The sequence below is a fragment of the Mustela nivalis genome (genome assembly GCF_964662115.1).
Source record: "Mustela nivalis genome assembly, chromosome: 3".
Classification (NCBI taxonomy): Eukaryota; Metazoa; Chordata; class Mammalia; order Carnivora; family Mustelidae; genus Mustela; species Mustela nivalis.
Genome location: NC_139022.1, coordinates 131454207 through 131471611, shown reverse-complemented (window position 1 = coordinate 131471611; position 17405 = coordinate 131454207). Strand labels below are relative to the sequence as shown.

At 44.5% G+C, this 17405-nt stretch overlaps 1 protein-coding gene and 1 long non-coding RNA gene across 3 annotated transcripts; one reads left to right on the top strand and one right to left on the bottom strand.

Annotated features, from left to right (window-relative positions):
* Positions 1-100: 100 nt before the first annotated feature.
* On the bottom strand, positions 101-15850 carry IL12B (interleukin 12B). 2 transcript variants are annotated; one of them, XM_082724390.1, is made up of 9 exons: positions 15434-15850; positions 14710-14879; positions 10592-10679; positions 7120-7395; positions 6476-6593; positions 4781-4998; positions 3189-3346; positions 1716-1847; positions 101-1197 (listed from the first exon to the last, which is right to left on the bottom strand). In XM_082724390.1, the coding sequence occupies exons 3-8, from the start codon at positions 10677-10679 to the stop codon at positions 1716-1718; spliced, it is 990 nt and encodes a 329-aa protein (XP_082580516.1). In that variant the 5' UTR covers positions 14710-14879; positions 15434-15850; the 3' UTR covers positions 101-1197. The 2 variants fall into 2 exon arrangements, with proteins under 2 accessions (XP_082580516.1, XP_082580515.1); XM_082724389.1 differs by lacking the exons at positions 14710-14879; positions 15434-15850 and adding an exon at positions 14391-14475.
* LOC309861464 lies at positions 7269-11664 on the top strand. The gene is made up of 3 exons (XR_014309956.1): positions 7269-7337; positions 11066-11256; positions 11450-11664. It is a non-coding gene; the product is annotated as an uncharacterized lncRNA (long non-coding RNA).
* Positions 15851-17405: the final 1555 nt, after the last annotated feature.

Sequence of the window (17405 nt, the reverse complement as noted above, 5' to 3'; positions counted from 1 at the left end):
GCTTCAAAGGAGGGCAGTTCTGAAATGGCAGGGGAAAAATAATGCAGTCCCAGTCAATGTGGGAACAGGAGCCTCAAGTCAGCTGAGAAAGCCCAAAATATCATTGCAAAGAAGTTCTATTTTTATTGGTTCATCGTCAGAATGTAAACACAAGTAAACAGAAAACAAATGAAATCATTTTACAGAAGGCACATTCATTACTTAAATTACTAAAAGTAGCACCTTAGTGCTGGGCACCTTCTGGTCACATCCCACGGGTCAGCTTCTCTCACTCTGACAAGTAAGCAATTCGTGATCATTTTCTTTGCAGCTGTGTGCTTTCCTGCGTGGCTATTAAGGAGCAGCTGGTGAATCTGACAATTTTATGTGGTTGGCCCTACTGGTTCTCCTTCCTGAATCCTAAGAACTTTTTACTTTCCGGACACTTAAGATGTCTCTGGTCCCTCTTCTAAGTCTTAAAGATGGATGGCGTTAAGGACTGCCTCTGTGGCGGAAGCCGAATTTTGACTTCTGCTATTTTTTCAGCCCTTTCTAAATTCAGGCCTCCAAAAACTAAACCTGCTGAGAAGGGCAGGTGGCCCTGCACTGCTTTACCAACACCACTTCCAGGAAGTCTTCATGGATATAGAAACTAACATCTCCATCTCCAGAACCTTCTCAAATGAATCCGTGTCTCCATGCCTCTATTTAACTACTTCTGTGTTCTCATCCATCACAAATATATCATGGTGCTGGCATCAGAACATTGTGCTCTCACTGGTTGTCATAAAACAGAAGTTCTTGTAGTCTCGCTTGAGAAGCTGTCAGTATAAAATAACACATAATTTCACATTTTGCAATAACAGCGCCTCTTCCTTACAGATCAGGTCCTGAGAGTAGAAAACATACAATACATCTTGGCACACAAGTGTTCAATAAAAATAATAAATTAATAAATACATAAATTACTTAAATATTTAAATAGCATTAAGGTCAGTGGCAACCTGGTCACTGGAAAACCTATAAATAAAGGAGCTGATTATTTCAGCGGCCATTTGGCATGTAAATGTAAAAATACTGCAAAGACATGATCACGATCCTTTACAAAAAGCAAATTAGGTAGCAAATAACTTTTGGGGGCCTATTCTATTGAGTCTTTAGAAAATGTTGCATAATAACGTCCACTTTCCCTTTAAGGTTTCATCCTGGCATTGGAACCTGAAAAAGAACACCAACAGTTTCTGTGAATTAGAAACGGGGCAGCAACGCCTTCTTATTTCACACAACACATGACTGGGGCAATTGGGTTTGGGACTCCAAGTTGGAAGGGCCCAGCCTGTCCTTATGTGGTCTAGGGTTCGGTTGCCTTTGGTGTCCTCCCACCAAGGGTGCCCAGGATAAGGGTCTCATTCCTGAAGACAGCTTGCAAGCTATTCTTGCTCTGACTCTTAACCACCTTTCTCTCTCTCTCTCTCTCTTGTTTGCCTTCTCCAGGAAGGCAGGACCCACACCTGTTTTCCTTACCACAGTATCTCTGTACCCGGCATAGTACCCAGAACACTCTGAGCATCAAATAATATCTGTTTAATGAACAGATGTATCTTTCTGACTCTGGTGACTGTCTGCCAGGCCCCCTATCTCCCTTTTTGTCTCCCACCCTGCCCCCCCCCACCATTGCCCTGCACCCGGGGACACTGAGTGTGCAGGTGTAGGCTGGCCTTTGTGGGCCTGCTCACCTAACTGCAGGACACAGATGCCCAGGTGCTCCAGGATGAGCTATAGTAGCGGTCTCGGGCTTGCACGCGGATCTTGGCATCCTTATGGCACGTGACCTTGGCTGAGGTCTTGTCCACGCAGAGTCTCTCTTTCTGAAAAGGAGAGAGAAGTCTTTGGCAATGCAGTCACAAGATGGGCTAGGTGTATTTCTGCAAAGCTTGATCTCCCCAAACAAGCACACCTTGGTTTCTGGGCACCACAGGCGCAATGAACAGTGGAGTGTGTAGAACGGGCGCCACCTACCGATAGAATCTCTAAATACAGGTGCAGCTTTTCTACTTCAGCCCAGAGGGAGAGATGGTTTGGTTCAGGTTTCATCTTTCTAGAACAGCTGTCTTGCCTGAAGGTCCCGTGCACACTCACCCCTGTACTAGGCCAATGGTGGGACAGAGGCATATATGCTCTAGCTGTCCCCTGGATATTCTGAAATACTATATCCTGATCCTTTTATCAGAAAACGTGCCGAAATCCAGGTATTGCTAACTTTTAGCTGTGTGACCACAGGAAGATGATCTGGGCTCTGTGTCTCAGTTTCATCCTTTATAAAAGAGGGATAGGAATTATTCCTATCTCACAGATGTGTAAAAGTTAAAGGTAACCCTCATGTAAAATCCTCAGCTAAGTCTTTAATCAGTAGAAAGTGTTCAGTCAATGTTATTTATTAATGATATAAATCTTATGTAGGGAAGATACATATCAAGATTTTAAATAATACTTAGGTAAAATCTATTCCAGAATAGCCCATCTCCATACAAAAAATAATTCTCAGGGAGTGACTAAATGACTGAATTTCTACCAAATGTGAACACTATCCTGAATAAGGCCTTTATCCAGTGGTTTCTAAAACCGGGATCCCAGGAGGGTTAGGCTTTGTAAAAGTCCCTTCTGGACCTTGGGATTAGGATGCCAAGGCAGGAAAGTTTGAAAGCCACTGTCTTAGCCTATGTAAGCACTAACATTCTGCTCAAAATCACTTCATGATAGGCTGGGAATTACCCGTTTGGGGTGAGACATCGCATGCATGTTCTAGCATTCATTATACTCACTAAATTGAAACAACGATGATTTGAGGCTCCTGGAGCTCAGATTTCCTACATAAGGACCAAGTCTGAGCACAAGAATTAATGACCATCCATCCTGGAGGAGGGAGCGTGGTTAGGAACATGGGATCTGTGCCCACCAGACTGGATTCCTGGTTCTGATCCTTCCCAGCAGGTTTAACTCTGGGGATGTCATTTAACCTGCCTGAGCTTCCCTGTCTTCCCTGGTGCAGTGTTGGTAATAATACCGTCTGCCTTTGTAGGGTTACATGAAGGATTAAGTGAGATATCCATGTGAAACCCTTGAAGCTGTCTCGGGCCAGGAGAAAGTGCTAAGTGGGCTTCCATAAACCTCCACAAACCTGACTATGTGGCCCTGGAGTCACAGCTTACCTTCTCCCTATTGTTCTTGCCCTGGCCCTGTACGCAGAACGTCAGGGAGAAGTAGGAATGCGGGGTGCTCCAGGTGTCGGGGTAATCCCAGCTGACCTCCACATGCCGAGAATTTTGTAACGGCTTCAGCTGTAGGTTCATGGGTGGGTCCGGTTTGACTGTGGAAGAAGATAAAGCCACGCCCTTTATTTGGCTGAGGGGGCTTTGGTGTAGGGTAGCTCTGGCTTCTGATCCCACTTTCACCTTTGACCAGCCATGAGTCCATAGAATGGTTACTTAACTTCTCTGGGCACCCAGTTGGCAGACGTGAGGCACCCCAACTGCTGGTGCTCACGCTGGTGTTCTCACCCCTTGTCCCCTCCTCTCTGGCTGAAACTGAGAGAGGCTCAGAGTCCTTCTCATCCCTGCACAAGCCGATGAGCCCCGGCAGCGGAACTATCTCAGCGTCATGCTCAGAAGAAATACCGTAGAGACAACAAGAGTCTCACATCTGGGCAAGGTGGGGAAGAACCACCCTCCCTGTGCTCAGTACCCCTCTTGACACCAAACTTGGACCTGACCTGAGCCTCTCGCTAGGGATGAGATGAGAGATTTTCCATCTCGTGCTCTTTCTGTTGTCTTTTCACGACATCTGGCGCTGACTTGCCTTGTGGCAGTTAAGCTCGATTGTCTCTATGCTCACTCATTCATTCGTTTGTTCGTTCAGTAAATGAGGAGTGAGCACCAGCTATGTGCCAGCTACTGGACTACGTGTGGAAGATAGAGCAGCGAGTACTACAAAAGACTCTGTCCTCAGGTAGCATGCTTTTGTCTAGATGAGGGCAGGGGAGACAGTCTATGGAATGTCCAAAGCCCAAGGACCATGGTCCCTAGTAGATGCTTTTCAGATACTCTTCTCTCTGTTCTTAGCACAACTGACATCTTCTTTTCTTTAGAACTCAGCCAAATATCACCTCCAAGAGACCTTTCCTGGGATCCTCTGTGAACCCAAGCTTCCCCCTACCTGCCAAGAGTGATTTCTCCACAAATGCTCGAGCAAGCTCTGTGGTTCTATGAATTTTATCTCATGAGGAACGCCCAATGGCTAAATGGCAAAGGAAGTGACAAAAGGCAAAGTCCCCATCTGCTGATTGAAAAAATAGATGTCGATTTTGGAGGGGTTTTTATTCCAATAATGAAGATTCCGCCCCACCCCCCAAATGCTAGAGAAAGACTGTCTGGGAATAATTACAATTAGCAGAGAAGACTTCATTCTGATTATAAATATTATGCTTGAGGGGGTCCTCCTGGATTCACCATGGAAGCTGCCTGGGCAGCAGGCAGAGGGTAGCCAAGAGCCTGCTCTTTCCAATGGGGCAGAGCTGGGTCTGAGTGGCTAGCTGTGAGGTCCGGGGCAAATTATTTAACCTGTCTGAGACTCAATTTTCTCTTCCTGAAAATGCAGAGAATAGTATCCACATTGTACTCTTTTGGGGAGTACGGAATAAAGGAGACAATGCAATGTAAACCCCTCACCTTGGTGCATGGGGCATTGGGAACATGTGACAAATGGCATTTATCCTTATGAAGCATATATAATTCAGCAAACTCACTGATGTCCCTGATGAAGAAGCTGCTGGTGTAGTTTTCATACTTGAGCTTGTGAATAGCACCCACCACAACCTCGATGGGCAGGCTCTCCTCGGCGGCAGGGCAGGCACTGCCCTCGTGACATTCCACCGTGTACTTCTTATAATCCCTGTTGTCCACTCTGACCCTCTCTGCTGAGAGCGTCACTGCTCCACACGTCACCCCTTGGGGGTCAGAGAGGCTGAAATCAAAGCAGACATTACCCCATGTCACCCATCTGTGGTCAGTTCCCAACGGCTGGAGTCAGACAGCCGTCGGAGGACACGAGTTTTCCAATGGGTTTGATTTCTCCTCAGGGAGTAAGAAACTGCCCTTCTTGGGAGGACAGGCTTTACCACAAGAGGCGGTACAAATATTTAGAGATAGCTTTGCATGTCCATGCCTCTGGCCTAAATGAATCCAGAAATGTTTAGATCCAGAGCCCTTCGTCAAATTTCCTTACTACAATTTTAAATGCATTTTCCCCATTGTAATGACAAAATCCATACGTGTTAATTATAAAAAAATTAAAAAGATAAAAATGCATGTAAATGAAATGTGTGTGTCTCTTTTAACCCTAATCTCACTCCCCAGATAGAAACCCTATTCATATCTTGTTGTAACCCTACACACCGTTGTCTCTGAATATTCAAAGCAATCATATACCCACATGTACATATGGATACACGTATATTTGGTCTATACGTACTCAGTACAATTTTATTTTTCATTAAATAAGATCCAACTATGTATATGTGTATGTGGTTTATAACCATCTCTTCCCCTTCTGAACATACGGGGAGCGCTCCAAGGTAGACCACACAGACTGGGATATCCATTTTGATGGTGTCACATTAAGCTAGAGGATAAGGCACTGCACTTTAACTTTTCCCCTGCTGATTACCAAAAACATCACAACGAGCACTGGCATTTGTGTCTCTGCACATTTGTATAAGCGTTCCCTTAGTAAGCATTTTCATTTTCAAGATGGAAAAGGGAGACCCTAGAGGTTAATGTGCTCAATTAAATGGTGGCCAGACCAGGCTAATCACCTGGGGTTTGCTCTGTCACCCCGCCTTGTTCAGGAACCTAGATGGTGAGTGAGGGAAGGCACACAGACTGCTTAACATAGGTTCCGTATCCATGGAAACTGGTTTCTTAGGGGAAGTCCAAGTGCATCGGAAAATGAACTTAGGATTACTGGTGTCGGCAGAAGGAAAGGAGTTGAGATAGCTCTGGGAAAATTTCTAGAAGCCTCAGGGTTTTGGAGTTGGCTTCAGGGCTTTCAAGATCTATGCCCCGGAGCTCTTGTTTCTATTTTCATCTCAAGGTGCAATTAGGCACTCATTCGTAGCTTCGATGTCTCCTTTTATCCCTCCCCATGGTGCTATGAGCCTTAATGAAGCACTGCCAGGCCATCTGCATGAGTGGGTTCAAATAAGCAGAGGCTATTCTCAGGCCCCAAGAATATCCTGTTCTAACCCACACATTTGTTCAGGCGATTAGCTTAAATCTCCATGTTCTTTCCCCAATTTAGGCAGGAGGGGGTGTTGAAAAAATATAGGCTTGACTTTGTTTTCTCCCTTATCATTAACTGATAGCCCATGGCAGGGTCGCCCTTACTTTCTTAATGAAATAGTTCCAGCAAAATACTGAGAAATCAACATGGTTTCACTTACCCTCTGCTGCTTTTGACACTGAATTTCAAATCAGTACTGATTGCTGTCAGCCACCAGCAGGTGAAACGTCCAGAATAATTCTTTGCCTCACATTTGAGAAAGACCTTATTTTTGGATTCTGGATTTGAAAAGAACAAAAAATTCAATATTTGGAGGTTTCCTTTCAGATCGATTTTATTTGTCGTGAACCACAGGCCACCGAGGGGTTCAGGAATGAAGACCTTCCATTTATTCCCTTGGAAAATGATGAACTCCCTGACAGGCAGTTCAGCAAGGACTAAGAATGTCTCAATACGTTGCTGATGCTGCAGAGTACACCATGCACTTAATATGTCAGAGGGAGGTATTCAGGTTTTCAAGGCTGCCATTCCAGGGCTGATATACACATTGGTTAATTTCCATTAGCCATTTAAAAGAACTTTAGGAAAATCACCCAGCTTCACCATGAAAATCTCTCAACATGGCATTGGGAGGGCTGATCTCCCAAAATGTCTAAGAAACCAAAGAAGAACACAGGTGGTTCTGTAAGGGATTTGATATTAGTTGTTTCACTACACTAGTCACGTCTTAATCTTTTATGTTTTTTGATTTATTCCTTATGGAGCACAAGAGAAAACTGACATTCTCTGAGCGAACAGAATTACCTTTCTGTTCCTTTAAGATATCAGTGGACCAAATTCCATCTTCCTTTTTGTGAATCAGCAGGAGCGAATGGCTCAGAACCTTGCCTCCTTTATGACAGGTATACCGGCCAGCATCTCCAAATTCTTTGACTTGAATGGTCAGACTTTTACCGGAGCCTAAGATGTCACTGCTCTGGTCCGAGGTCCAGGTGATGTCATCTTCTTCAGGGGTATGGCAGGTGAGGACCACCATTTCTCCAGGGGCGTCCGGGTGCCAATCCAACTCTACAACATAAACTGGAGAGCACAGGGAGTGGAGAACTGGACTGTACGCTCCATGAACCCCGGCACTGGGTCTTAGGAACCCCTCTGCATTTGAACTGCAGAGCACGACCTTGCCTTGCTGAGGCAAATGCTTGCTGAGATAACTGATCTCAGGTCACTGGACCCTACTTGGGTTTAAGGTCATGAAAAGATAAGCAAAGAGTTTTATGGAGTCATTAACTGGCAATCTGTCTTTAATAATTAACCTCTGATTCCCTTGATGCAATCAAAAAATGCAAACAGCACAAAACTCTTTACCAAGAACCTTCCAGCATAATTTCAGTTTCGTGGAGAATATGGCAGGGCACAGCCATGTCAAGAAAACTGACCAGCACTGAGATCATGTCCCCACTAACTGGCTAGGAGATTTGGAACAAGGTAATAAATCACCACAAGCCTCAGTTTCCTCATCTGTAAAATGACAATAATAGCACCCATGTCATAGGTTTCGCTATGAGGATTAAATTAAAAAAAAAAAAAACATGTAAATCACTTAGCATGGCGCTTACCACTGTAAACTCAGTGTTGGTTATAGTTATTCACACAACAATGTTTGGTCAGATGACTGTACAGAGAAATTGCCCTAGAATTTTCCATGGGCATTTGAGGATTTAGTTCCTACTACATAAAACTCAGTAATGGTATTTGTTCTATTTTTTTAAGCAATTTTACTCTCTTATGAAGTGGTTCAGTAGATACTGGTCTTCCCATGTCATAGAGGAGCATGCCAAAACCAAGAAGCTACACAAGCTTACATACAGTTAAAGCACAAGAGCAAAATCTCAGGCCTTCTGCCTTGTTGGCTTGGCATTGGCTCTCTAACCTGAGAAATGGCCCAGTAGGGTATTTCAATGAGTGCGTCACATTCCAGCTTCATTCCTGTGTGCATCACTTACTAATGAACTAGAGTAATTTAATGCCATGGTTCCCCAAGCCTGATCACTGATCAGCAGCAGCACTAGGAAACTGCAGGAAATACAGAATCTGGGTTGTCGAATCAGGAACTTTGGGATGGGCCCGAGGGTCTGTCATTTATGCTCTCCAGACGATTTTGATGCCCTCTCAAATTGAGAGCCAGCCACACTGGTTAAGAGCCTGGATTTTGGAGTCACGTAGGTCTGAGTTTAGATTCACTCCATATCTTATACTTGCCGGTGGACTCAGGCAAGACATTCAATTCCTCTAAGCTTTGGTGTCATCATTTTCAAAATGACCAAAATTATTAGTGCTTGCTTCAGCAGGTTGAGACATGGATGATACAATCAAATTCATACAACAGCTTAATATGGTGCCCTTAAATGCTCTATAAATTGTGACTCTTATTGTTGGCATCCAGATGTAAAGCACTATGGGATATAAAGTGCTCACTTCACCTTAGAGGGATTTATAGCTACTGAATGGGTAACAAAGACATGAGGTAAAAAGCAAGTCTTTGGAAATGATTAGCTTTGCTGACATAAAACCATGTGGCACCTTTGGCTTTCTCTAGTTCTACCAGTAACTGAACAGCAAGGCTATTTTCCTCTCACAACTAAGACTCAGAAGGCCTAGAAGACCCTCACCCAGGGGGAAGGGGACAGCAACTGCAAGAGGGAGCCTGAGGAAGGGATTCTAGAACCTAGTGCCTGGCCTCATCACCTTATCTTGCCTCCAAAGTCGTCTGCCCTCTCTTCCTCACAATCACTTCCTGGAATTTCTGTGGTTTACCAAATTAGAAGTAACTTTGGGGTTTACTATGCAAGAGCCAAGCTTCCTGAGCTCACTAAAAATCCCAGGGTTGGAAGGGATTTGGCATAATCATCTGGCTCAGGCTTTTGCCTTTACTCAAGGGAGGGTCTAAAGCTCTCAAAGCTTCCTCGTGCAGAGGGGACATGGCTGGATTGTTACCTCCCCAAAATGATTAAGAATGGTGGGATAGACCAAAATTTTTTTCAGATATCCATTTTTTAGGGTGGTGCTCTTCTGACTACCCACAGATTATTTCTGGTCATCAGCTGAAATGTCTTTACTTCTAACTCATGCCTATTTCCTTCTGTGCTTCAAGCACGTAGGAAACATTGCTTTACGTCTCTCTTATAAAACCTTCTTCAAATACTTAAATGCACAGACTTTGAAGTGAGACAGAGTTGGGATCAAGTCCCTGTTCTATCCTTCCCAGGTCTGTTAAACTGGGGAAGTTAACTTAATCTCGGTAGCCTCTATTTACAACATCGGTAAAATGGGAAAGGAACAGTCCCTAATTCACACAGTTGTGAGAATTAAATGAGATACTGTGCTCAATTAATATTAACTTTCATTACCATTATACAATTACAGATGGTAATTGCCAACATTATGTTGGCTTCCATTAGAAACATTTGAAGATCTTTCAGGAACAGCTAACAACAATTAATACATTATTTATTGTGTGAGAGATAATAGAAGGATACAGGAACCCCTTTTACTAACGCCTACCTATTCTATTATTCTACTAGTAATTTTTTGATCATTGGGCTTATAAACTGGTTCTCTTGAATCACCAGACATCATTTTAAATAACCAGAACAGTCCTGGCTAACACTACTCTCCCTTCACAGGTGTTGAGTTATCCCCTGCATTCGTTAACATTCAATCATCCATGTATTCGGGGGTCCCTTTAAAATCCCTAGTTCACAGTTGGGGAAACTTAGCCTTAGAGGTGACCCAGCTCAAGGTCACCTAACGAAGAGTGGCAGAGTCAGCCTTTGAGCCCAAATCAATGTGAGCCTAAATCCTATGCTTCCCCCAAAGTGCGTGGTCAGAGGTGAGTCCTCTCCGTGCTACAGAGGGAGTGATATTGTGAGGTGGAGGGCGGATGATGGAACACAGCTCTTAATCTTCCCACATCCTTCACTTTGGAATTTTCATTGTATGACATAGTTGGGTTTTAGTAATACTCGTGAAGTCCATATAGCTTTTCCTAACATAGTCTATAAAAAGTTCCTATTCTGGAATCTAATATGAAAGCCAAATGACATGGATGCCCTCAAAGGTGAAGGAATTACAGATGGCCCGCATTTTCCCAGTGATGGCACTCACTAGGAGGCCCCAAGGCCTGGTTGCCCCTTTTGGTCTGATTTCCCCCCAGGGCCTGCCTGATAAGTCTGGGCTTAGGTTTCGGGGCCACTGCAGAGAAGGAGAGCCTGGTTACCATTTTTCTCCAGTTCCCAAATGGCCATAAGGGGAGATGCCAGCAAACCCAGGGAAATCCAGGAGATGACCAGCTGCCAAGGGTGCATCTGTAGGAGGGGGAGAAACAGGAGAAGAGGGAGGGAAAGAGAAAAAAGAGGAGGGAAAATAGAAGAGATGATGTCAGTAGCTATTCAGTTGCTTTCCAACCCAATCCATTCTATGCACATTATTTTTATTTTTATTTTTATTTTTTTAGGATTTTATTTATTTATTTGACAGAGAGAGACACAGCAAGAGAGGGAACACAAGCAGGGGGAGTGGGAGAGGGATGAGCAGGCTCCCTGCAGAGCTGGGAGCCTGATGTGGGGCTCGATTCCAGGACCCTGCGATCATGACCTGAGCCGAAGGCAGAGGCTTAACCCACTGAGCCCTCCAGGTGCCCCTGTACATTGCTTTTAATCTTAACTTTTCTCTTTCCTGTCTGCACTGTCAGACAGATAGGACGTGAATCACAGGAGCCCTGTGCCAGTCTCTGGGTAAGGACATCTCCAAAAACTGTCTGGAGCTGAAGGAGACCAACCCTCTGATAGTCTTCTTGTTTTGAAGCTGAGAAACCAGGGATCCGAGAAGGAACACGACTTGTCTGGGTCAACATTCAGCCAAGATATCCTTGGTACTTACCAGGTAAAATAGCTCTTTACCTAGTAGGTATGGGTAAGCAAGTAATGCTGGGCTAGAGTCATTAGGAGTAAATTTGGGGGCTTGATCCTGCCTTCTCGGAGCAAACACTTTCATTCAACAAATATATGATCTCTGGTCAGGGAGACCAGCCAGGGGGTGGGGGGGAGGTGGGGCCTCATAATCGGCATTTCTTAAGAGTTTCCAGGTGAGGCTGATGTTGCTGGCCCAAGGACCACACTTTGAGAACTCCTGGTTTCACCTGTGTTCAGGGCCCACTGCTCTGAAAATCAAGATGTTCTTTGGGAGAAGCCCATAAAATATTGATATACCCACTATGAAGTGAAATGCATCACTTTGTGCCCCATCAGCCACCATCTCATAGTAAAACTCAATCTAGAGCAGTATCCAGGATTTGTGCCAATAATTCAAATGTGAAAATTGTGCCCTACTTCTGAATTAGGTACAGAGGATTATTATTTAATTTAATTCTGAAACACCTCCATCTGTCCCAGAAAGCACCAGTGTTCTCTGAGCTGGACACGGGCTCCGAGACCACTGAGTAAATCATACGAAGAATAAGACTCAAAAGTTTTGGTCAAATACCTTAAAAATGAGCATCCCTTGGCTGGAGTGATTGAATATTGACAAATCATGGCTTTGTTAGGACCGCTGCTAACCTAGGGGAACCTTGCCATGCACTTTATTCCCTTAGATTACAAAAGTTGTGAGTGGCAGAGATGGGACTAGATCCGGCCTTCCTGTCGAGACCACGCCCTGTCCCCGCAGCTTTCACAGGCATGTCTAATAATCTAATTCAGGTTACGACTGTGCCAACACACCGGTTGCCACAGGGCATCAGTTAGGACATTCACAGGCTTGGAGTCAAGCCAATGTGGCCTTGAATCTGGTTCCTCCTCTCACTAGTTGTGTGATGTTGCTCAAATGATCTCGGAGCCTCAGTCTCCTCATCTATAAAATGGACATGATACCCATCTCAGAGGGTTGTTGAGACAATGCAACAAGATGACATATTGGTGAAGGCGACCAATAGCATGTCAGCTTGCACCAAGGGGAAGAGACAAAGGAAAAATTTGATATGTCTGTTTTGTATACAACGGTAGGGAAATGCCCTGAAGGTATTGCAATTACACAGGCTCGTAAAGCCCAGATGCTGGCACCCTGGGAAGGGAAATAAGAGATTCCTGGCATCTGCTGGTGATTCTTTTGCTCTATCTTAAGGCTGGGATTTTCCCTTTGCCTCTGCGTCCACCACTTCCTCCTAGGGCCTTAGATGTGTTTGAGAATTTCAGGTCAACTGCACCTCAGGGTCTAGGGAGCCCTGGTGATGATGTTAAGAAACAACCTGCATTTTAGTATCACCCACATTTTAAGCCATGGAACCCGGGGAATCCAAAAAGGGGGCAGCATAGTTACCATGTCACTCTCCAGATCAGTGGATACCCAATACCAGAGAGCTATACTCTGCAGCCCACGTTTCACTGGCACGCTAAATTTGAGAGTCTTGAGGATTAAATATTTTTCCATGTAATCTTGTAAGTTTTCTAAATGCTTGAAATCTTTGTATACAGAACACAGGGGCCCCACGTCCTCTGGTATGGTTACACTCCCTAATGCTGGTGCCAACACGGACATGCCGATGACACTTGGGTGGGCATTTCTTTTCCAAGTTTTATCTCGCTTGTTACTTTTTAATTTAAAAAGAATTATGATTAAAAAATTAAAAGACAAAAAAAAAAAGAAAGAAAAATATTAAAAGACATCGTCTTCAAAGGATCTCAGTTCCAGAACTAGGCAGACCTGCACTGGCAGCCCAGCTCTGCCACTGATGAGTTGTGGGACTCTAGGCAAGACTCTTGACTTCTTTAAGCCTCACACTCCACCTATAAAGTGGGCATCCTGTTGTGGTGAGGACTTAGTGAAAGAATTCAGGTAAGGTATCCGGCAGAGTGCCCAGAAGTCAGGACTCTTGCTTGCTTGGTTATATGCTCTCCCTGAGTCCCATTCATAGCACTTAATACAACTGCAATACATACATACATATATAACAATGTAATACAGTTCTTTATGCTTGTCTTCCCTGACAAGTCAACAAGTCAGCTCTCTGATGGGAGGGTTAATGCCTTTCTTATTCCATAACATACCCACCCCCAGAGTTTAGCATCAGTATTTTAGCACAGAGGAATTTCATTAATTATTAGAAGAATGAATGAATGTAAAGAAACCATAAAATCTCAGACAAACCATAAAATCTCAGACCCCAATAAAAGGAACACTAAGAGGTAGTCCAAATTCTTTCAAATATCTTAAAATTCCTTATTTGAAAAAAAGTGGACCATCAGCTGGGGTTCCGTCAGCTCTTGGTTAAAATATTTTAACTTGATCGTTATTTTTTTTTTTTTAAACCTGAAAATTGTTGCACACAATTTACCTGGGTGACTATAAAGCACTAGTACAGTATAATCTTTTTTTTTTTTTTCCCCTCTTCACCGATTTAAAAACACTTTAGGAAGTACTTTTAAACAATGCAGTTGTTTTTTATTTTTAAAGTAGCACCAAAGTTAGTAAATCCAAAAAAATCTTAACAACCCAGCTGTTACTCTGGTTGACTGTCCCAATTGACTATTGAACCCAACACAAATAGGGAGCAAGGATGCTCAACATCTTCCAGTTATGAGGTGTAAGTACGAATTCAATTGTTTACTGAATTCATTCTGACTTAATGAATGAACAGCTTTTAAAAAGTTTACAGTACTAAGGAAAGCACCACTCATGTTATACAATTTAACTGATGGGCATTAATATTGATAAACATTCTTTTATGTACATACCACTTTAAAATAAGACAAAACAAACCTTTCTATAAAATGCACATTCATTCACAGAACTACGTGTACAATTATTATTAGTTGACTTCTAAAATGAATACTTTCTACATCAGTCCACAAAGTACTAACTTTGCGCTCATGTCCCCAGAGGTAAGTCACCAGGACTGCCTCCAGAAATCCCCCCAACTCCACAATGCCAGGCTCAGGGGGAGCATTCAGAAGGTGCCACCCCTGGCCAGCCTGCGAGTCTGAGGATCTGCAGAAGGGTGTCAGGGCTAAGGATATTCTTACCTTGCTTCTGGCTAGGCAGCAGGGTTCGCTGGGTCTGAAGCTGTTGTTTCTTCTTCTGCTGCTGCTACTGTTACTGGAGCTTATATATCTGACTCCTACCAAGCTTTCTGATGGTAACTTAAACTAGAAACTGACTTGTTCAAGTTGCAACACTGAAAACAACTCTCAAAACCTTCTAGGGGAATTTCAAGAAGTTCCTTTTTTTTTTCCCCCATGTGTATCAATAATGCTGAGGGAACACAGGCATCAAAATCCCAGGTAATCAACTACGAGGAAATGAATTTTGGGTGGGGAAAAAGGAAGAAGATGGGATGCTCACTTCTTTGGACTGACATCATGGTCAATATACTTAGAGCCTGACGCAGGCAGTCACCCTGGGCTCCACAGACTGGAGAAGGAAGGTCAAGGAAAGATCACACAGGAGGCCAGGTTCAGGTCAAGATCAGGCAATTGTCCTCCAGAGGGTCCAAAAGCAAACCTACGGTTCTCCTAAAGTCAAAGAACATGAGACGAAGGGCAAATGATTTAGTATAGTTGACATCCCCCTCCACTACATTATTCCTTTAACATCTGGATTTTAGAAACATACCATTATCACCTACTGTGGCTTCATGCACACACACAGCCCTTTTCATTCATACTGGCACAGCCCTGGGAAGATGATAAAAGTGTGTGTATTACTAATCAGACACCAATATGTAGGGGTACAGCCCATGCTCATTGGTGCTTGCTCACGGACAGGTGGGGGCAGAAAGTGAAATATCCACAATCAGGCATATAGACAATGATGCCACACTCAAGGCACACCACCTTGGGCACCTAGACTATAACCTCACACTCTTGCACACATAACTACAGCCCTAGAAGCTCTATACCAACGCACAGAATTAGCAGAATTAGAAATTCCTAGCGGAATTTAACATGGGGGGGTGAAAGGTGAACACAGTGTTAGACACCCTCACGCAGACTGCGCACGAAGAGGGAATAAACACCTATACCAAGAACACCTACACCAAGAACGAGCGCCCAGACGCGGGCCGTACCCAGAGCCGCCGACAGAGGGCGCTCCTGCGAGGTGGTGCCGGACCAGAACCCTGGGACCCAGCAGGGCACTCCCGCCGCTGACATCTCCGTTACCGCGCGCGGCCCCTCGTCCCCGCGGTGTGGGAAGTTCCTGGGGTCCCGCCGAGTTTCAGAAGGGCGCAGATTCCCATGCTAACTTTCTCTGTAGTTTCTGCGGGCGGGAGAGCTGGAAACCCGGGCGAGAGCGGCGGAGCTTCCCAACCGCACACTTCCTCCGCCTGTCCCATCCAGAGAGGGCGGGCGCTGCTGACTCGGCAGTCCCACTGGTTATCCCACCTGGTGCTCCGGCTGGGCGGAGACCCGAGACCGCTCAGAGCGCCCTCTCCCATCTCCTCTGCCGTGTGGGCTTCAAGTGAAGCAGAGGGTCTCCTCAACTTAAGAAAGCGAGGCTTCCTGTATCCAAGACAAGACGTATGTAGATATGAACAAAGTAAGTTGCACTGTATTTCGGTTGTATAATACCGTGTGTGTGTGTGTGTGTGTGTGTGTGTCCGAGTGCACTTTTGCTTTTTACGATGGGCACCTCTGAGGAATATAGCTAGACCATGATGGGGAAGGGACCTTTCCGCAGATCGATTTTCCTTGTTACATGATACACATATACACTCACACACATACGTAGATTAAAAATATGTATCAGCTGGCCAGAGTTCTTTCTGTAAAAACATATTTATTACCCCCAACAAATCATCAGAGATTACTGAATGGAAAACTTATTCTAAAACTGGCCTGAGATAGTTTCAGTAACTCATGTACAGTGGCTGCATTACTGTAGGTGAGCCCTTCTGTGACCTTCCACAAGTACGTACACACACACATACACGCACAGATGTATAAATCAGACAAAGTAGACAAAAACATTTGACCAATGTGTTCATAAAAACATCTCCAAAATGTAAGAAAAAAACTGGTTTGGACATAAAAATAAAAGTAAAAATAATGTGCTAGTTATGGAAAAGAAACTTCAAAGTAAGTACCCCCCTTTCCACTCAGATTGCAGGACCGGTCCTGGGTGGAAAGTGTAGGGCCACTACTCTTCACCTACACCATGGACAAGTAGTGGCAGGTGTTTAAGAGCAGGGACTATGGTGTTAGAGACCTGAATTCCAGCCCCTACGATGCATCTTCCTTCTCTAAGGCTCCGTCCCCACACCTGTAAAATGGGTTTAATCATAGTACCTGATCTTCGGTTTCTTGTGAGATTAAATGAGGTCAGATGTAGTGCACTTAGCACAGCATCCTGGCTAAGTGCTTGATAAATGGCAGCTTTATCGACCGATTTATTGATCCTGCCTGTCCCAGGAAGACTTTTGGTAGCTTGCTAAGGGACATAGAAGTTGAGTGACAGAATTAACGCGAGGAGCCAGAAATAGAGCTCCTGATGGTCATCAAGCCAGGAAACCCGGAGGCTCCAGCTGAGCCCCTCATTTGGCTCTGAGCATCCAGATAGCCAGGATGAGAAACATGAACCCGCACTTGTCCCACAGGACCAATTTTTTTATTTAAGATTTTATTTGTTTATTTGATACAGAGAGAGAGAACACAAGCCCCAGGAGCAGTAGGCAGAGGGAGGGGGAGAAGCAGACTCCCCGCCACGCACAGAGCCCCACATGGGGCCCCATAGGAGGATTTTGATGAATCCAGTTTATCCACAAAGTCGTTCTTTCAGGCAATAAAGAATTCAGGTTCTCAGGCCCTACCTTCAGAGATTATTAGTAGATCAGGGGTGGGGCTCAGGAACCAGCCCTTTAGCAAGCTTGCAGGTGATTCTGATGTGGGGACCGTGGCCCACACTTTGAAACACTCTGCCTAACTCCAGAAACAGTGTTGGCTGTTCTATCTCCAGATATTCCCAAGGCCCGCCAGCACTCTTGTAACACCCTTGTAATGTCAGCCAGACTTGGTTTGTCCTGATTTCACAGAAGAGGTTTG